General features: G+C 51.9%; 1 protein-coding gene across 2 annotated transcripts in view; it reads left to right on the top strand.

Moving 5' to 3' along the window:
- Positions 1 to 22,444, top strand: part of TNFSF12 (TNF superfamily member 12) — a 90,341-nt gene that overhangs the window by 15,743 nt on the left and 52,154 nt on the right. Inside the window, exons 4-6 of one of the 2 annotated variants that reach the window (XM_088464620.1) lie at positions 30 to 89; positions 1,483 to 1,518; positions 1,592 to 1,716. In XM_088464620.1, the coding sequence (XP_088320746.1) occupies positions 30 to 89; positions 1,483 to 1,518; positions 1,592 to 1,716 (221 nt within the window). The remainder of the gene's footprint in view (positions 1 to 29; positions 90 to 1,482; positions 1,519 to 1,591; positions 1,717 to 22,444) is intronic. The other variant, XM_088464621.1, reaches the window with a different exon arrangement.

Raw genomic sequence — 22,444 nt, 5'->3', positions numbered from 1 at the left:
TGCATTTTTTTTTTAAATTCCTTCCCCAGCAAACAGTAAGAAGAATCGTACAAATAAAAGTAAAGGAATTTTAGCAGCTCATTACGAAGGTAACACTTTCTTTATAGAGACAAAGGGCCTCATTCAGAGGCGGTCGTAGGATGCAAGCGGTCTCTCAGAAACAAGGCGGCCGCTTGCATCCTGAACGGCCGCCTCCATGTCGGTCGTTAGGCTGTGGGTTAACACACACAGCTCTAACGACCGCTAAGGGAGATGGTCGCGATGGTCAATACCATCGTGACCATCGGGGCTTACGACGAAAGCCTAGGGTAGGGTCTCGTCAACCTTAAGCCCCAGGGAGCTTCCTGCTGTGTTTCAGCTGGAAGCTCCCCACTGACATCAGCAATGATGTCAGTGGGGCCGCCCCCAAACGGCTAGCGTTCCGGCGGGAACGGCTCCGTTTGGGCAGGCAAGCCCCCTGCCCGCCCAGCAAACGGAGCGAGCTGTCAATCAACATCGACAGCTCCCTCCGTCTGCTTCGAGCCCGCTAACGACGGATCACCCGTAGTTAGCGGGGGCTCGCGCATGCGCACGACGGAGCCGTCTCCATCGTGCGCATGCCCCGTGGACCAACATCGAGTCGGTTGCAAGCACTCAGCGCTCGCGACCGACTCTGAATAAGGTCCATAGCGTGGCATGCCTCCCTCATATTGCCTGATTACTATGGCCCATATATTACACAGCAACACTGTAGTTGTTGTGTTTTTAACTGATAAATACATTCTCTTACTACCATCATTATTCACATACTGTATTTAGTTAAGACTGAGGGGCCGATTTAGACCCGGACGCTAAGCCGCGAACGCTCGCTGTGGTCGATTGCCGCCCATCTGCGCATGCATCGCAATGCGCGTGCACAAGCCAGTCAATGCGATCGGGAATCGTGCGCTCGTAGTACACAGACTGGACGCTACTTTGAGTGACAGATAGTGCCGTTTGTGGGTGGTAACAGGGGAAGGTGCTTGTGAACAAGGGAGTGGTGCTGTGAACGCAGGCGTGTCTGGGCGTCAAAACTGAGTTTCATGGGCGTGTATAATTAGCATGGAGGCGTCATTGTACACGTCACCTGGTTGTATTTCAGCCTGCAGTGATCGAAGTGCTTGCGGTGGGGTAGGGTCTACCTCAGGCGCTGCGTGCAGCTCCGATGGCTGTCGATGGTTCTGATTAAGCATACACTTCCTGGAGATGACGTTTGCTAAGAAAGAAAAGTGGGCTTCTTTATACCGGCGTGCGCTCACTCTGCCGTCGCTCTCTAAGACATAGAGAGCGTCCTTACACCGGACAGTGCGATTGCGGAATTTGCATACCCGGCCCCTTTTGGCAGAGAGAGAGAGAGTGCCGTTTAGCGTCTGAATCGGCCCCTGAGACCTCATGTAATACCATCTGATATTTTTGCATTGCTCAGGCATACAACATACCCATGCTCTCTTTGTGACTTCACAGTGAAATCGACGAAGGGGGTAACACAGATGAATGCGGGTAAGTAGTGCATAGATATATTACTCTCTAACTTCAATGTGGAAACCAAAAATGATGATCTTAACTGTTGCAGATATTAATGGTACAATCCGGAACTGGACTGAGGTCCCACGGAACTCGACCAGCCCAGCCAAATATAATGATGGGAGTGGGGAGTTTATCGTAAGCCAAAAGGGGCTGTACTATCTGTATTGCCAGGTGAGGGGTCTAACATCCCGTGTGGTCTGTGTCCTGTTCTTCATCTCTCACTCCTCCATCCACAGTATTCTCACACTTCCTCCATCTATAACAGCTACTGCCACCATCTTCCCTGCTTACTAACCCCACTCAGCTATCACGTCCTCAGTGACCATCTTCCCTCCTTACTAACCCCACTCAGCTATCATGTCCTCAGTCACCATCTTCCCTCCTTACTAACCCCACTCAGCTATCACCTCCTCAGTGACCATCTTCCCTCCTTACTACACCCCACTCAGCTATCACGTCCTCAGTCACCATCTTCCCTCCTTACTACATCCCACTCAGCTATCACCTCCTCAGTCACCATCTTCCCTGCTTACTACACCCCACTCAGCTATCACGTCCTCAGTCACCATCTTCCCTCCTTACTACACCCCACTCAGCTATCACGTCCTCAGTCACCATCTTCCCTCCTTACTACACCCCACTCAGCTATCACCTCCTCAGTGACCATCTTCCCTCCTTACTAACCCCACTCAGCTATCATGTCCTCAGTCACCATCTTCCCTCCTTACTAACCCCACTCAGCTATCACCTCCTCAGTCACCATCTTCCCTCCTTACTACACCCCACTCAGCTATCACGTCCTCAGTCACCATCTTCCCTCCTTACTACACCCCACTCAGCTATCACCTCCTCAGTCACCATCTTCCCTGCTTACTACACCCCACTCAGCTATCACGTCCTCAGTCACCATCTTCCCTCCTTACTACACCCCACTCAGCTATCACGTCCTCAGTCACCATCTTCCCTCCTTACTACACCCCACTCAGCTATCACCTCATCAGTCACCATCTTCCCTGCTTACTACACCCCACTCAGCTATCACGTCCTCAGTCACCATCTTCCCACCTTACTACACCCCACTCAGCTATCACGTCCTCAGTCACCATCTTCCCTCCTTACTACACCCCACTCAGCTATCACGTCCTCAGTCACCATCTTCCCTCCTTACTACACCCCACTCAGCTATCACCTCCTCAGTCACCATCTTCCCTGCTTACTAACCCCACTCAGCTATCACCTCCTCAGTGACCATCTTCCCTCCTTACTAACCCCACTCAGCTATCACGTCCTCAGTCACCATCTTCCCTCCTTACTAACCCCACTCAGCTATCACGTCCTCAGTCACCATCTTCCCTCCTTACTACACCCCACTCAGCTATCACGTCCTCAGTCACCATCTTCCCTCCTTACTACACCCCACTCAGCTATCACCTCCTCAGTCACCATCTTCCCTGCTTACTACACCCCACTCAGCTATCACGTCCTCAGTCACCATCTTCCCACCTTACTACACCCCACTCAGCTATCACGTCCTCAGTCACCATCTTCCCTCCTTACTACACCCCACTCAGCTATCACGTCCTCAGTCACCATCTTCCCTCCTTACTAACCCCACTCAGCTATCACGTCCTCAGTCACCATCTTCCCTCCTTAATACACCCCACTCAGCTATCACGTCCTCAGTCACCATCTTCTCTCCTTACTACACCCCACTCAGCTATCACCTCCTCAGTCACCATCTTCCCTGCTTACTACACCCCACTCAGCTATCACGTCCTCAGTCACCATCTTCCCTCTTTACTACACCCCACTTAGCTATCATGTCCTCAGTCACCATCTTCCCTCCTTACTATACCCCACTCAGCTATCACGTCCTCAGTCACCATCTTCCCTCCTTACTACACCCCACTCAGCTATCACATCCTCAGTCACCATCTTCCCTCCTTACTACACCCCACTCAGCTATCACGTCCTCAGTCACCATCTTCCCTCCTTACTAACCCCACTCAGCTATCACATCCTCAGTCACCATCTTCCCTCCTTACTACACCCCACTCAGCTATCACGTCCTCAGTCACCATCTTCCCTCCTTACTAACCCCCACTCAGCTATCACGTCCTCAGTCACCATCTTCCCTCCTTACTACACCCCACTCAGCTATCACGTCCTCAGTCACCATCTTCCCTCCTTACTACACCCCACTCAGCTATCACCTCATCAGTCACCATCTTCCCTGCTTACTACACCCCACTCAGCTATCACGTCCTCAGTCACCATCTTCCCACCTTACTACACCCCACTCAGCTATCACGTCCTCAGTCACCATCTTCCCTCCTTACTACACCCCACTCAGCTATCACGTCCTCAGTCACCATCTTCCCTCCTTACTAACCCCACTCAGCTATCACGTCCTCAGTCACCATCTTCCCTCCTTACTACACCCCACTCAGCTATCACGTCCTCAGTCACCATCTTCCCTCCTTACTACACCCCACTCAGCTATCACCTCCTCAGTCACCATCTTCCCTGCTTACTAACCCCACTCAGCTATCACCTCCTCAGTGACCATCTTCCCTCCTTACTAACCCCACTCAGCTATCACGTCCTCAGTCACCATCTTCCCTCCTTACTAACCCCACTCAGCTATCACGTCCTCAGTCACCATCTTCCCTCCTTACTACACCCCACTCAGCTATCACGTCCTCAGTCACCATCTTCCCTCCTTACTACACCCCACTCAGCTATCACCTCCTCAGTCACCATCTTCCCTGCTTACTACACCCCACTCAGCTATCACGTCCTCAGTCACCATCTTCCCACCTTACTACACCCCACTCAGCTATCACGTCCTCAGTCACCATCTTCCCTCCTTACTACACCCCACTCAGCTATCACATCCTCAGTCACCATCTTCCCTCCTTACTAACCCCACTCAGCTATCACGTCCTCAGTCACCATCTTCCCTCCTTAATACACCCCACTCAGCTATCACGTCCTCAGTCACCATCTTCTCTCCTTACTACACCCCACTCAGCTATCACCTCCTCAGTCACCATCTTCCCTGCTTACTACACCCCACTCAGCTATCACGTCCTCAGTCACCATCTTCCCTCTTTACTACACCCCACTTAGCTATCATGTCCTCAGTCACCATCTTCCCTCCTTACTGTACCCCACTCAGCTATCACGTCCTCAGTCACCATCTTCCCTCCTTACTACACCCCACTCAGCTATCACATCCTCAGTCACCATCTTCCCTCCTTACTACACCCCACTCAGCTATCACGTCCTCAGTCACCATCTTCCCTCCTTACTAACCCCACTCAGCTATCACATCCTCAGTCACCATCTTCCCTCCTTACTACACCCCACTCAGCTATCACGTCCTCAGTCACCATCTTCCCTCCTTACTAACCCCCACTCAGCTATCACGTCCTCAGTCACCATCTTCCCTCCTTACTACACCCCACTCAGCTATCACGTCCTCAGTCACCATCTTCCCTCCTTACTACACCACTCAGCTATCACGTCCTCAGTCACCATCTTCCCTCCTTACTACACCCCACTCAGCTATCACGTCCTCAGTCCCTATCTTCCCTCCTTACTAACCCCACTCAGCTATCACGTCCTAAGTCACCATCTTCCCTCCTTACTACACCCCACTCAGCTATCACGTCCTCAGTCACCATCTTCCCTCCTTACTACACCCCACTCAGCTATCACGTCCTCACTCACCATCTTCCCTCTTTACTACACCCCACTCAGCTATCACGTCCTCAGTCACCATCTTCCCTCCTTACTACAACCCACTCAGCTATCACGTCCTCAGTCACCATCTTCCCTCCTTACTACACCCCACTCAGCTATCACGTCCTCAGTCACCATCTTCCCTCCTTACTAACCCCACTCAGCTATCACGTCCTCAGTCACCATCTTCCCTCCTTACTACACCCCACTCAGCTATCACGTCCTCAGTCACCATCTTCCCTCCTTACTAGCCCCACTCAGCTATCACGTCCTCAGTCACCATCTTCCCTCCTTACTACACCCCACTCAGCTATCACGTCCTCAGTCACCATCATCCCTCCTTACTACACCCCACTCAGCTATCACGTCCTCAGTCCCTATCTTCCCTCCTTACTAACCCCACTCAGCTATCACGTCCTCAGTCACCATCTTCCCTCCTTACTACACCCCACTCAGCTATCACGTCCTCAGTCACCATCTTCCTTCCTTACTACACCCCACTCAGCTATCACCTCCTCAGTCACCATCTTCCCTCCTTACTAACCCCACTCAGCTATCACGTCCTTAGTCACCATCTTCCCTCCTTACTAACCCCCACTCAGCTATCACGTCCTCAGTCACCATCTTCCCTCCTTACTACACCCCACTCAGCTATCACGTCCTCAGTCACCATCTTCCCTCCTTACTACACCCCACTCAGCTATCACGTCCTCAGTCACCATCTTCCCTCCTTACTAACCCCACTCAGCTGTCACGTCCTCAGTCACCATCTTCCCTCCTTACTAACCCCACTCAGCTATCACGTCCTCAGTCACCATCTTCCCTCCTTACTAACCCCCACTCAGCTATCACGTCCTCAGTCACCATCTTCCCTCCTTACTACACCCCACTCAGCTATCACGTCCTTAGTCACCATCTTCCCTCCTTACTACACCCCACTCAGCTATCACCTCCTCAGTCACCATCTTCCCTCTTTACTACACTCCACTCAGCTATCACCTCCTCAGTCACCATCTTCCCTCCTTACTACACCACACTCAGCTATCACGTCCTCAGTCACCAACTTCCCTCCTTACTAATCCCCACTCAGCTATCACGTCCTCAGTCACCATCTTCCCTACTTACTAACCCCACTCAGCTATCACGTCCTCAGTCACCATCTTCCCTACTTACTAACCCCACTCAGCTATCACGTCCTCAGTCACCATCTTCCCTCCTTACTACACCCCACTCAGCTATCACGTCCTCAGTCACCATCTTCCTTCCTTACTACACCCCACTCAGCTATCATGTCCTCCGTCACCATCTTCCTTCCTTACTAAACCCCACTCAGCTATCACGTCCTCAGTCACCATCTTCCTTCCTTACTAACCCCACTCAGCTATCACGTCCTCAGTCACCATCTTCCCTCCTTACTACACCCCACTCAGCTATCACGTCCTCAGTCACCATCTTCCCTCCTTACTACACCCCACTCAGCTATCACGTCCTCAGTCACCATCTTCCCTCCTTACTACACCCCACTCAACTGTCACGTCCTCAGTCACCATCTTCCCTCCTTACTGACCCCACTCAGCTATCACGTCCTCAGTCACCATCTTCCCTCCTTACTACACCCCACTCAGCTATCACGTCCTCAGTCACCATCTTCCCTCCTTACTACACCCCACTCAGCTATCACCTCCTCAGTCACCATCTTCCCTCCTTACTACACTCCACTCAGCTATCACCTCCTCAGTCACCATCTTCCCTCCTTACTAAACCCTACTCAGCTATCACGTCCTCAGTCACCATCTTCCCTCCTTACTACACCCCACTCAGCTATCACGTCCTCAGTCACCATCTTCCTTCCTTATTAACCCCACTCAGCTATCACGTCCTCAGTCACCATCTTCCTTCCTTACTAAACCCCACTCAGCTATCACGTCCTCAGTCACCATCTTCCCTCCTTACTAACCCCCACTCAGCTATCACGTCCTCAGTCACCATCTTCCCTTCTTACTACACCCCACTCAGCGATCGCGTCCTCAGTCACCATCTTCCCTCCTTACTAACCCCCACTCAGCTATCACGTCCTCAGTCACCATCTTCCCTTCTTACTACACCCCAGTCAGCTATCACGTCCTCAGTCACCATCTTCCCTCCTTACAACACCCCACTCAGCTATCACGTCCTCAGTCACCATCTTCCCTCCTTACTAACCCCACTCAGCTATCACGTCCTCAGTCACCATCTTCCCTCCTTACTACACCCCACTCAGCTATCACGTCCTCAGTCACCATCTTCCCTCCTTACTAACCCCACTCAGCTATCACGTCCTCAGTCACCATCTTCCCTCCTTACTATAACCCACTCAGCTATCACGTCCTGAGTCACCATCTTCCCTCCTTACTAAACCCTACTCAGCTATCACGTCCTCAGTCACCATCTTCCCTCCTTACTAAACCCCACTCAGCTATCACGTCCTCAGTCCCCATCTTGCCTCCTTACTAACCCCACTCAGCATTCACATCCTCAGTCACCATCTTCCCTCCTTACTACACCCCACTCAGCTATCACATCCTCAGTCACCATCTTCCCTGCTTACTACACCCCACTCAGCTATCACGTCCTCAGTCACCATCTTCCCTCCTTACTAATCCCCATTCAGCTGTCACGTCCTCAGTCACCATCTTCCCTCCTTACTAATCCCCATTCAGCTGTCACGTCCTCGGTCACCATCTTCCCTCCTTACTAACCCCACTCAGCTATCACGTCCTCAGTCACCATCTTCCCTCCTTACTACACCCCACTCAGCTATCACGTCCTCAGTCACCATCTTCCCTCCTTACTACACCCCACTCAGCTATCACGTCCTCAGTCACCATCTTCCCTCCTTACTACACCACTCAGCTATCACGTCCTCAGTCACCATCTTCCCTCCTTACTACACCCCACTCAGCTATCACCTCCTCAGTCACCATCTTCCCTCCTTACTACACCCCACTCAGCTATCACGTCCTCAGTCACCATCTTCCCTCCTTACTACACCCCACTCAGCTATCACCTCCTCAGTCACCATCTTCCCTCCTTACTACACCCTACTCAGCTATCACGTCCTCAGTCACCATCTTCCCTCCTTACTAACCCCACTCAGCTATCACATCCTCAGTCACCATCTTCCCTCCTTACTAACCCCACTCAGCTATCACATCCTCAGTCACCATCTTCCCTCCTTACTACACCCCACTCAGCTATCACCAACTCAGTCACCATCTTCCCTCCTTACTACACCCCACTCAGCTATTACCTCCTCAGTCCCTATCTTCCCTGCTTACTACACCCCACTCAGCTATCACGTCCTCAGTCACCATCATCCCTCCTTACTACACCCCACTCAGCTATCACGTCCTCAGTCCCTATCTTCCCTCCTTACTAACCCCACTCAGCTATCACGTCCTCAGTCACCATCTTCCCTCCTTACTACACCCCACTCAGCTATCACGTCCTCAGTCACCATCTTCCCTCCTTACTACACCCCACTCAGCTATCACGTCCTCAGTCACTATCTTCCCTCCTTACTACACCCCACTCAGCTATCACGTCCTCAGTCACCATCTTCCCTCCTTACTAACCCCACTCAGCTATCACGTCCTCAGTCACCATCTTCCCTCCTTTCTAACCCCACTCAGCTATCACGTCCTCAGTCACCATCTTCCCTCCTTACTACACCCCACTCAGCTATCACTTCCTCAGTCACCATCTTCCCTCCTTACTACACCCCACTCAGCTATCACGTCCTCAGTCACCATCTTCCCTCCTTACTACACCCCACTCAGCTATCACGTCCTCAGTCACCATCTTCCCTCCTTACTACACCCCACTCAGCTATCACGTCCTCAGTCACCATCTTCCCTCCTTACTACACCCCACTCAGCTATCACGTCCTCAGTCACCATCTTCCCTCCTTACTAACCCCCACTCAGCTATCACGTCCTCAGTCACCATCTTCCCTCCTTACTACACACCTCTCAGCTATCACATCCTCAGTCACCATCTTCCCTCCTTACTAACCCCACTCAGCTATCACGTCCTCAGTCACCATCTTCCCTCCTTACTACACCCCACTCAGCTATCACGTCCTCAGTCACCATCTTCCCTCCTTACTACACCCCACTCAGCTATCACGTCCTCAGTCACCATCTTCCCTCCTTACTACACCCCACTCAGCTATCACGTCCTCAGTCACCATCTTCCCTCCTTACTACACCACTCAGCTATCACGTCCTCAGTCACCATCTTCCCTCCTTACTACACCCCACTCAGCTATCACCTCCTCAGTCACCATCTTCCCTCCTTACTACACCCCACTCAGCTATCACCTCTTCAGTCACCATCTTCCCTCCTTACTACACCCCACTCAGCTATCACGTCCTCAGTCACCATCTTCCCTCCTTACTACACCCCACTCAGCTATCACCTCCTCAGTCACCATCTTCCCTCCTTACTACACCCTACTCAGCTATCACGTCCTCAGTCACCATCTTCCCTCCTTACTAACCCCACTCAGCTATCACATCCTCAGTCACCATCTTCCCTCCTTACTAACCCCACTCAGCTATCACATCCTCAGTCACCATCTTCCCTCCTTACTACACCCCACTCAGCTATCACCTCCTCAGTCACCATCTTCCCTCCTTACTACACCCCACTCAGCTATTACCTCCTCAGTCCCTATCTTCCCTGCTTACTACACCCCACTCAGCTATCACGTCCTCAGTCACCATCATCCCTCCTTACTACACCCCACTCAGCTATCACGTCCTCAGTCCCTATCTTCCCTCCTTACTAACCCCACTCAGCTATCACGTCCTCAGTCACCATCTTCCCTCCTTACTACACCCCACTCAGCTATCACGTCCTCAGTCACCATCTTCCCTCCTTACTAACCCCACTCAGCTATCACGTCCTCAGTCACCATCTTCCCTCCTTACTACACCCCACTCAGCTATCACGTCCTCAGTCACCATCTTCCCTCCTTACTACACCCCACTCAGCTATCACCTCCTCAGTCACCATCTTCCCTCCTTACTACACCCCACTCAGCTATCACGTCCTCAGTCACCATCTTCCCTCCTTACTACACCCCACTCAGCTATCACCTCCTCAGTCACCATCTTCCCTCCTTACTACACCCTACTCAGCTATCACGTCCTCAGTCACCATCTTCCCTCCTTACTAACCCCACTCAGCTATCACATCCTCAGTCACCATCTTCCCTCCTTACTAACCCCACTCAGCTATCACATCCTCAGTCACCATCTTCCCTCCTTACTACACCCCACTCAGCTATCACATCCTCAGTCACCATCTTCCCTGCTTACTACACCCCACTCAGCTATCACGTCCTCAGTCACCATCTTCCCTCCTTACTAGCCCCACTCAGCTATCACGTCCTCAGTCACCATCTTCCCTCCTTACTACACCCCACCCATCTATCACGTCCTCAGTCACCATCTTCCCTCCTTACTACACCCCACTCAGCTATCACGTCCTCAGTCACCATCTTCCCTCCTTACTACACCACTCAGCTATCACGTCCTCACTCTCCATCTTCCCTCCTTACTAACCCCACTCAGCTATCACGTCCTCAGTCACCATCTTCCCTCCTTACTAACCCCACTCAGCTATCACCTCCTCAGTCACCATCTTCCCTCCTTACTAATCCCACTCAGCTATCACGTCCTCAGTCACCATCTTCCCTCCTTACTAATCCCACTCAGCTATCACGTCCTCAGTCACCATCTTCCCTCCTTACTAATCCCACTCAGCTATCAGTTCCTCAGTCACCATCTTCCCTCCTTACTACACCCCACTCAGCTATCACGTCCTCAGTCACCATCTTCCCTCCTTACTACAACCCACTCAGCTATCACGTCCTCAGTCACCATCTTCCCTCCTTACTATACCCCACTCAGCTATCACGTCCTCAGTCACCATCTTCCCTCCTTACTATACCCCACTCAGCTATCACGTCCTCAGTCACCATCTTCCTTCCTTACTAAACCCTACTCAGCTATCACGTCCTCAGTCACCATCTTCCCTCCTTACTACACCCCACTCAGCTATCACGTCCTCAGTCACCATCTTGCCTCCTTACTAACCCCTCTCAGCTATCACATCCTCAGTCACCATCTTCCCTCCTTACTACACCCCACTCAGCTATCACATCCTCAGTCACCATCTTCCCTGCTTACTACACCCCACTCAGCTATCACGTCCTCAGTCACCATCTTCCCTCCTTACTAATCCCCACTCCGCTATCACCTCCTCAGTCACCATCTTCCCTCCTTACTAACCCCACTCAGCTATCACGTCCTTAGTCACCATCTTCCCTCCTTACTACACCCCACTCAGCTATCACCTCCTCAGTCACCATCTTCCCTCTTTACTACACTCCACTCAGCTATCACGTCCTCAGTCACCATCTTCCCTCCTTACTACACCACACTCAGCTATCACGTCCTCAGTCACCAACTTCCCTCCTTACTAATCCCCACTCAGCTATCACGTCCTCAGTCACCATCTTCCCTACTTACTAACCCCACTCAGCTATCACGTCCTCAGTCACCATCTTCCCTCCTTACTACACCCCACTCAGCTATCACGTCCTCAGTCACCATCTTCCTTCCTTACTACACCCCACTCAGCTATCATGTCCTCCGTCACCATCTTCCTTCCTTACTAAACCCCACTCAGCTATCACGTCCTCAGTCACCATCTTCCTTCCTTACTAACCCCTCTCAGCTATCACGTCCTCAGTCACCATCTTCCCTCCTTACTAACCCCCACTCAGCTATCACGTCCTCAGTCACCATCTTCCCTCCTTACTAACCCCACTCAGCTATCACGTCCTCAGTCACCATCTTCCCTCCTTACTATAACCCACTCAGCTATCACGTCCTGAGTCACCATCTTCCCTCCTTACTAAACCCTACTCAGCTATCACGTCTTCAGTCACCATCTTCCCTCCTTACTACACCCCACTCAGCTATCACGTCCTCAGTCACCATCTTCCCTCCTTACTAACCCCACTCAGCTATCACGTCCTCAGTCACCATCTTCCCTCCTTACAACACCCCACTCAGCTATCACGTCCTCAGTCACCATCTTCCCTCCTTACAACACCCCACTCAGCTATCACATCCTCAGTCACCATCTTCCCTCCTTACTACACCCCACTCAGCTATCACATCCTCAGTCACCATCTTCCCTCCTTACTACACCCCACTCAGCTATCACGTCCTCAGTCACCATCTTCCCTCCTTACTAACCCCACTCAGCTATCACGTCCTCAGTCACCATCTTCCCTCCTTACTACACCCCACTCAGCTATCACGTCCTCAGTCACCATCTTCCCTCCTTACTACACCCCACTCAGCTATCACGTCCTCAGTCACCATCTTCCCTCCTTACTACACCCCACTCAGCTATCACGTCCTCAGTCACCATCTTCCCTCCTTACTACACCCCACTCAGCTATCACCTTCTCAGTCACCATCTTCCCTCCTTACTACACCCCACTCAGCTATTACCTCCTCAGTCCCTATCTTCCCTGCTTACTACACCACTCAGCTATCACGTCCTCAGTCACCATCTTCCCTCCTTACTAACCCCACTCAGCTATCACGTCCTCAGTCACCATCTTCCCTCCTTACTAAACCCTACTCAGCTATCACGTCCTCAGTCACCATCTTCCCTCCTTACTACACCCCACTCAGCTATCACGTCCTCAGTCACCATCTTGCCTCCTTACTAACCCCTCTCAGCTATCACATCCTCAGTCACCATCTTCCCTCCTTACTACACCCCACTCAGCTATCACATCCTCAGTCACCATCTTCCCTGCTTACTACACCCCACTCAGCTATCACATCCTCAGTCACCATCTTCCCTGCTTACTACACCCCACTCAGCTATCACGTCCTCAGTCACCATCTTCCCTCCTTACTAATCCCCACTCCGCTATCACCTCCTCAGTCACCATCTTCCCTCCTTACTAACCCCACTCAGCTATCACGTCCTTAGTCACCATCTTCCCTCCTTACTACACCCCACTCAGCTATCACCTCCTCAGTCACCATCTTCCCTCTTTACTACACTCCACTCAGCTATCACGTCCTCAGTCACCATCTTCCCTCCTTACTACACCACACTCAGCTATCACGTCCTCAGTCACCAACTTCCCTCCTTACTAATCCCCACTCAGCTATCACGTCCTCAGTCACCATCTTCCCTACTTACTAACCCCACTCAGCTATCACGTCCTCAGTCACCATCTTCCCTCCTTACTACACCCCACTCAGCTATCACGTCCTCAGTCACCATCTTCCTTCCTTACTACACCCCACTCAGCTATCATGTCCTCCGTCACCATCTTCCTTCCTTACTAAACCCCACTCAGCTATCACGTCCTCAGTCACCATCTTCCTTCCTTACTAACCCCTCTCAGCTATCACGTCCTCAGTCACCATCTTCCCTCCTTACTAACCCCCACTCAGCTATCACGTCCTCAGTCACCATCTTCCCTCCTTACTATAACCCACTCAGCTATCACGTCCTGAGTCACCATCTTCCCTCCTTACTAAACCCTACTCAGCTATCACGTCTTCAGTCACCATCTTCCCTCCTTACTACACCCCACTCAGCTATCACGTCCTCAGTCACCATCTTCCCTCCTTACTAACCCCACTCAGCTATCACGTCCTCAGTCACCATCTTCCCTCCTTACAACACCCCACTCAGCTATCACGTCCTCAGTCACCATCTTCCCTCCTTACAACACCCCACTCAGCTATCACATCCTCAGTCACCATCTTCCCTCCTTACTACACCCCACTCAGCTATCACATCCTCAGTCACCATCTTCCCTCCTTACTACACCCCACTCAGCTATCACGTCCTCAGTCACCATCTTCCCTCCTTACTAACCCCACTCAGCTATCACGTCCTCAGTCACCATCTTCCCTCCTTACTACACCCCACTCAGCTATCACGTCCTCAGTCACCATCTTCCCTCCTTACTACACCCCACTCAGCTATCACGTCCTCAGTCACCATCTTCCCTCCTTACTACACCCCACTCAGCTATCACGTCCTCAGTCACCATCTTCCCTCCTTACTACACCCCACTCAGCTATCACCTTCTCAGTCACCATCTTCCCTCCTTACTACACCCCACTCAGCTATTACCTCCTCAGTCCCTATCTTCCCTGCTTACTACACCACTCAGCTATCACGTCCTCAGTCACCATCTTCCCTCCTTACTAACCCCACTCAGCTATCACGTCCTCAGTCACCATCTTCCCTCCTTACTACACCCCACTCAGCTATCACGTCCGCAGTCACCATCTTCCCTCCTTACTACACCCCACTCAGCTATCACATCCTCAGTCACCATCTTCCCTCCTTACTAACCCCACTCAGCTATCACGTCCTCAGTCACCATCTTCCCTCCTTACTACACCCCACTCAGCTATCACGTCCTCAGTCACCATCTTCCCTCCTTACTAACCCCCACTCAGCTATCACGTCCTCAGTCACGATCTTCCCTCCTTACTACACCCCACTCAGCTATCACGTCCTCAGTCACCATCTTCCCTCCTTACTACACCCCACTCAGCTATCACGTCCTCAGTCACCATCTTCCCTCCTTACTACACCCCACTCAGCTATCACGTCCTCGGTCACCAACTTCCCTCCTTACTACACCCCACTCAGCTATCACGTCCTCGGTCACCATCTTCCCTCCTTACTACACCCCACTCAGCTATCACGTCCTCGGTCACCATCTTCCCTCCTTACTAACCCCACTCAGCTATCACATCCTCAGTCACCATCTTCCCTCCTTACTAACCCCACTCAGCTATCACATCCTCAGTCACCATCTTCCCTCCTTACTACACCCCACTCAGCTATCACGTCCTCAGTCACCATCTTCCCTCCTTACTACACCCCACTCAGCTATCACGTCCTCAGTCACCATCTTCCCTCCTTACTACACCCCACTCAGCTATCACGTCCTCAGTCACCATCTTCCCTCCTTACTACACCCCACTCAGCTATCACGTCCTCAGTCACCATCTTCCCTCCTTACTACACCACTCAGCTATCACGTCCTCAGTCACCATCTTCCCTCCTTACTACACCCCACTCAGCTATCACCTCCTCAGTCACCATCTTCCCTCCTTACTACACCCCACTCAGCTATCACCTCCTCAGTCACCATCTTCCCTCCTTACTACACCCCACTCAGCTATCACCTCCTCAGTCACCATCTTCCCTCCTTACTACACCCCACTCAGCTATCAACTCCTCAGTCACCATCTTCCCTCCTTACTAACCCCACTCAGCTATCACATCCTCAGACACCATCTTCCCTCCTTACTACACCCCACTCAGCTATCACTTCCTCAGTCACCATCTTCCCTCCTTACTACACCCCACTCAGCTATTACCTCCTCAGTCCCTATCTTCCCTGCTTACTACACCCCACTCAGCTATTACCTCCTCAGTCCCTATCTTCCCTGCTTACTACACCCCACTCAGCTATCACGTCCTCAGTCCCTATCTTCCCTCCTTACTAACCCCACTCAGCTATCACGTCCTCAGTCACCATCTTCCCTCCTTACTACACACCACTCAGCTATCACGTCCTCAGTCACCATCTTCCCTCCTTACTACACCCCACTCAGCTATCACGTCCTCACTCACCATCTTCCCTCTTTACTACACCCCACTCAGCTATCACGTCCTCAGTCACCATCTTCCCTCCTTACTACAACCCACTCAGCAATCACGTCCTCAGTCACCATCTTCCCTCCTTACTACAACCCACTCAGCTATCACGTCCTCAGTCACCATCTTCCCTCCTTACTATACCCCACTCAGCAATCACGTCCTCAGTCCCTATCTTCCCTGCTTACTACACCCCACTCAGCTATCACATCCTCAGTCACCATCTTCCCTCCTTACTAACCCCCACTCAGCTATCACGTCCTCAGTCACCATCTTCCCTTCTTACTACACCCCACTCAGCTATCGCGTCCTCAGTCACCATCTTCCCTCCTTACTAACCCCCACTCAGCTATCGCGTCCTCAGTCACCATCTTCCCTTCTTACTACACCCCAGTCAGCTATCACGTCCTCAGTCACCATCTTCCCTCCTTACAACACCCCACTCAGCTATCACGTCCTCAGTCACCATCTTCCCTCCTTACAACACCCCACTCAGCTATCACGTCCTCAGTCACCATCTTCCCTCCTTACTACACCCCACTCAGCTATCACGTCCTCAGTCACCATCTTCCCTCCTTACTAACCCCACTCAGCTATCACGTCCTCAGTCACCATCTTCCCTCCTTACTATAACCCACTCAGCTATCACGTCCTGAGTCACCATCTTCCCTCCTTACTAAACCCTACTCAGCTATCACGTCTTCAGTCACCATCTTCCCTCCTTACTACACCCCACTCAGCTATCACGTCCTCAGTCACCATCTTGTCTCCTTACTAACCCCACTCAGCTATCACATCCTCAGTCACCATCTTCCCTGCTTACTACACCCCACTCAGCTATCACGTCCTCAGTCACCATCTTCCCTCCTTACTAATCCCCATTCAGCTGTCACGTCCTCAGTCACCATCTTCCCTCCTTACTAACCCCACTCAGCTATCACGTCCTCAGTCACCATCTTCCCTCCTTACTAACCCCACTCAGCTATCACGTCCTCAGTCACCATCTTCCCTCCTTACTAACCCCCACTCAGCTATCACGTCCTCAGTCACCATCTTCCCTCCTTACTACACCCCACTTAGCTATCACGTCCTCAGTCACCATCTTCCCTCCTTACTACACCCCACTCAGCTATCACCTCCTCAGTCACCATCTTCCCTCCTTACTACACTCCACTCAGCTATCACCTCCTCAGTCACCATCTTCCCTCCTTACTAAACTCTACTCAGCTATCACGTCCTCAATCACCATCTTCCCTCCTTACTACACCCTACTCAGCTATCACGTCCTCAGTCACCATCTTCCCTCCTTACTACACCCCACTCAGCTATCATGTCCTCCGTCACCATCTTCCTTCCTTACTACACCCCACTCAGCTATCACGTCCTCAGTCACCATCTTCCTTCCTTACTAAAACCCACTCAGCTATCACGTCCTCAGTCACCATCTTCCCTCCTTACTAACCCCCACTCAGCTATCACGTCCTCAGTCACCATCTTCCCTTCTTACTACACCCCACTCAGCTATCGCGTCCTCAGTCACCATCTTCCCTCCTTACTAACCCCCACTCAGCTATCGCGTCCTCAGTCACCATCTTCCCTTCTTACTACACCCCAGTCAGCTATCACGTCCTCAGTCACCATCTTCCCTTCTTACTACACCCCACTCAGCTATCACGTCCTCAGTCACCATCTTCCCTCCTTACTAACCCCACTCAGCTATCACGTCCTCAGTCACCATCTTCCCTCCTTACTAACCCCCACTCAGCTATCACCTCCTCAGTCACCATCTTCCCTCCTTACTAATCCTCACTCAGCTATCACCTCCTCAGTCACCATCTTCCCTCCTTACTACACCCCACTCAGCTATCACGTCCTCAGTCACCATCTTCCCTCCTTACTACACCCCACTCAGCTATCACGTCCTCAGTCACCATCTTCCCTCCTTACTAACCCCACTCAGCTATCACGTCCTCAGTCACCATCTTCCCTCCTTACTAACCCCACTCAGCTATCACGTCCTCAGTCACCATCTTCCCTCCTTACTACACCCCACTCAGCTATCATGTCCTCAGTCACCATCTTCCCTCCTTACTAACCCCCACTCAGCTATCACGTCCTCAGTCACCATCTTCCCTCCTTACTACACCCCACTCAGCTATCACGTCCTCAGTCACCATCTTCGCTCCTTACTACACCCCACTCAGCTATCACCTCCTCAGTCACCATCTTCCCTCCTTACTACACCCCACTCAGCTATCACGTCCTCAGTCACCATCTTCCCTCCTTACTACACCCCACTCAGCTATCACGTCCTCAGTCACCATCTTCCCTCCTTACTAACCCCACTCAGCTATCACGTCCTCAGTCACCATCTTCCCTCCTTACTAACCCCACTCAGCTATCACGTCCTCGGTCACCATCTTCCCTCCTTACTATACCCCACTCAGCTATCACGTCCTCGGTCACCAACTTCCCTCCTTACTACACCCCACTCAGCTATCACATCCTCAGTCACCATCTTCCCTCCTTACTACACCCCACTCAGCTATCACGTCCTCAGTCACCATCTTCCCTCCTTACTAACCCCACTCAGCTATCACATCCTCAGTCACCATCTTCCCTCCTTACTACACCCCACTCAGCTATCACGTCCTCAGTCACCATCTTCCCTCCTTACTACACCCCACTCAGCTATCACGTCCTCAGTCACCATCTTCCCTCCTTACTACACCCCACTCAGCTATCATGTCCTCCGTCACCATCTTCCTTCCTTACTACACCCCACTCAGCTATCACGTCCTCAGTCACCATCTTCCTTCCTTACTAAAACCCACTCAGCTATCACGTCCTCAGTCACCATCTTCCCTCCTTACTAACCCCCACTCAGCTATCACGTCCTCAGTCACCATCTTCCCTTCTTACTACACCCCACTCAGCTATCGCGTCCTCAGTCACCATCTTCCCTCCTTACTAACCCCCACTCAGCTATCGCGTCCTCAGTCACCATCTTCCCTTCTTACTACACCCCAGTCAGCTATCACGTCCTCAGTCACCATCTTCCCTTCTTACTACACCCCACTCAGCTATCACGTCCTCAGTCACCATCTTCCCTCCTTACTAACCCCACTCAGCTATCACGTCCTCAGTCACCATCTTCCCTCCTTACTAACCCCCACTCAGCTATCACCTCCTCAGTCACCATCTTCCCTCCTTACTAATCCTCACTCAGCTATCACCTCCTCAGTCACCATCTTCCCTCCTTACTACACCCCACTCAGCTATCACGTCCTCAGTCACCATCTTCCCTCCTTACTACACCCCACTCAGCTATCACGTCCTCAGTCACCATCTTCCCTCCTTACTAACCCCGCTCAGCTATCACGTCCTCAGTCACCATCTTCCCTCCTTACTACACCCCACTCAGCTATCATGTCCTCAGTCACCATCTTCCCTCCTTACTAACCCCCACTCAGCTATCACGTCCTCAGTCACCATCTTCCCTCCTTACTACACCCCACTCAGCTATCACGTCCTCAGTCACCATCTTCGCTCCTTACTACACCCCACTCAGCTATCACCTCCTCAGTCACCATCTTCCCTCCTTACTACACCCCACTCAGCTATCACGTCCTCAGTCACCATCTTCCCTCCTTACTACACCCCACTCAGCTATCACGTCCTCAGTCACCATCTTCCCTCCTTACTAACCCCACTCAGCTATCACGTCCTCAGTCACCATCTTCCCTCCTTACTAACCCCACTCAGCTATCACGTCCTCGGTCACCATCTTCCCTCCTTACTATACCCCACTCAGCTATCACGTCCTCGGTCACCAACTTCCCTCCTTACTACACCCCACTCAGCTATCACATCCTCAGTCACCATCTTCCCTCCTTACTACACCCCACTCAGCTATCACGTCCTCAGTCACCATCTTCCCTCCTTACTAACCCCACTCAGCTATCACATCCTCAGTCACCATCTTCCCTCCTTACTACACCCCACTCAGCTATCACGTCCTCAGTCACCATCTTCCCTCCTTACTACACCCCACTCAGCTATCACGTCCTCAGTCACCATCTTCCCTCCTTACTACACCCCACTCAGCTATCACGTCCTCAGTCACCATCTTCCCTCCTTACTACACCCCACTCAGCTATCACCTCCTCAGTCACCATCTTCCCTCCTTACTACACCCCACTCAGCTATCACCTCCTCAGTCACCATCTTCCCTCCTTACTACACCCCACTCAGCTATCACCTCCTCAGTCACCATCTTCCCTCCTTACTACACCCCACTCAGCTATCACGTCCTCAGTCACCATCTTCCCTCCTTACTACACCCCACTCAGCTATCACCTCCTCAGTCACCATCTTCCCTCCTTACTAACCCAACTCAGCTATCACATCCTCAGACACCATCTTCCCTCCTTACTACACCCCACTCAGCTATCACTTCCTCAGTCACCATCTTCCCTCCTTACTACACCCCACTCAGCTATTACCTCCTCAGTCCCTATCTTCCCTGCTTACTACACCCCACTCAGCTATCACGTCCTCAGTCACCATCATCCCTCCTTACTACACCCCACTCAGCTATCACGTCCTCAGTCCCTATCTTCCCTCCTTACTAACCCCACTCAGCTATCACGTCCTCAGTCACCATCTTCCCTCCTTACTACACCCCACTCAGCTATCACGTCCTCAGTCACCATCTTCCCTCCTTACTACACCCCACTCAGCTATCACGTCCTCACTCACCATCTTCCCTCTTTACTACACCCCACTCAGCTATCACGTCCTCAGTCACCATCTTCCCTCCTTACTACAACCCACTCAGCAATCACGTCCTCAGTCACCATCTTCCCTCCTTACTACAACCCACTCAGCTATCACGTCCTCAGTCACCATCTTCCCTCCTTACTACACCCCACTCAGCAATCACGTCCTCAGTCCCTATCTTCCCTGCTTACTACACCCCACTCAGCTATCACGTCCTCAGTCACCATCTTCCCTCCTTACTAACCCCCACTCAGCTATCACGTCCTCAGTCACCATCTTCCCTTCTTACTACACCCCACTCAGCTATCGCGTCCTCAGTCACCATCTTCCCTCCTTACTAACCCCCACTCAGCTATCACGTCCTCAGTCACCATCTTCCCTTCTTACTACACCCCAGTCAGCTATCACGTCCTCAGTCACCATCTTCCCTCCTTACAACACCCCACTCAGCTATCACGTCCTCAGTCACCATCTTCCCTCCTTACTAACCCCACTCAGCTATCACGTCCTCAGTCACCATCTTCCCTCCTTACTACACCCCACTCAGCTATCACGTCCTCAGTCACCATCTTCCCTCCTTACTAACCCCACTCAGCTATCACGTCCTCAGTCACCATCTTCCCTCCTTACTATAACCCACTCAGCTATCACGTCCTGAGTCACCATCTTCCCTCCTTACTAAACCCTACTCAGCTATCACGTCTTCAGTCACCATCTTCCCTCCTTACTACACCCCACTCAGCTATCACGTCCTCAGTCACCATCTTGTCTCCTTACTAACCCCACTCAGCTATCACGTCCTCAGTCACCATCTTCCCTCCTTACTACACCCCACTCAGCTATCACGTCCTCAGTCACCATCTTCCCTGCTTACTACACCCCACTCAGCTATCACGTCCTCAGTCACCATCTTCCCTCCTTACTAATCCCCATTCAGCTGTCACGTCCTCAGTCACCATCTTCCCTCCTTACTAATCCCCATTCAGCTGTCACGTCCTCAGTCACCATCTTCCCTCCTTACTAACCCCACTCAGCTATCACGTCCTCAGTCACCATCTTCCCTCCTTACTAACCCCCACTCAGCTATCACGTCCTCAGTCACCATCTTCCCTCCTTACTACACCCCACTTAGCTATCACGTCCTCAGTCACCATCTTCCCTCCTTACTACACCCCACTTAGCTATCACGTCCTCAGTCACCATCTTCCCTCCTTACTACACCCCACTCAGCTATCACCTCCTCAGTCACCATCTTCCCTCCTTACTACACTCCACTCAGCTATCACGTCCTCAGTCACCATCTTCCCTCCTTACTAAACCCTACTCAGCTATCACCTCCTCAGTCACCATCTTCCCTGCTTACTACACCCTACTCAGCTATCACGTCCTCAATCACCATCTTCCCTCCTTACTACACCCTACTCAGCTATCACGTCCTCAGTCACCATCTTCCTTCCTTACTACACCCCACTCAGCTATCACGTCCTCAGTCACCATCTTCCTTCCTTACTAAACCCCACTCAGCTATCACGTCCTCAGTCACCATCTTCCCTCCTTACTAACCCCCACTCAGCTATCACGTCCTCAGTCACCA

Source organism: Taudactylus pleione, unplaced genomic scaffold (assembly GCF_031769625.1).
Source record: "Taudactylus pleione unplaced genomic scaffold, aTauple2 ptg001724l, whole genome shotgun sequence".
Classification (NCBI taxonomy): domain Eukaryota; kingdom Metazoa; phylum Chordata; class Amphibia; order Anura; family Myobatrachidae; genus Taudactylus; species Taudactylus pleione.
The sequence above is the reverse complement of the archived record's forward strand: the minus strand, read 5'-3'. Positions and strand labels throughout refer to the sequence as shown.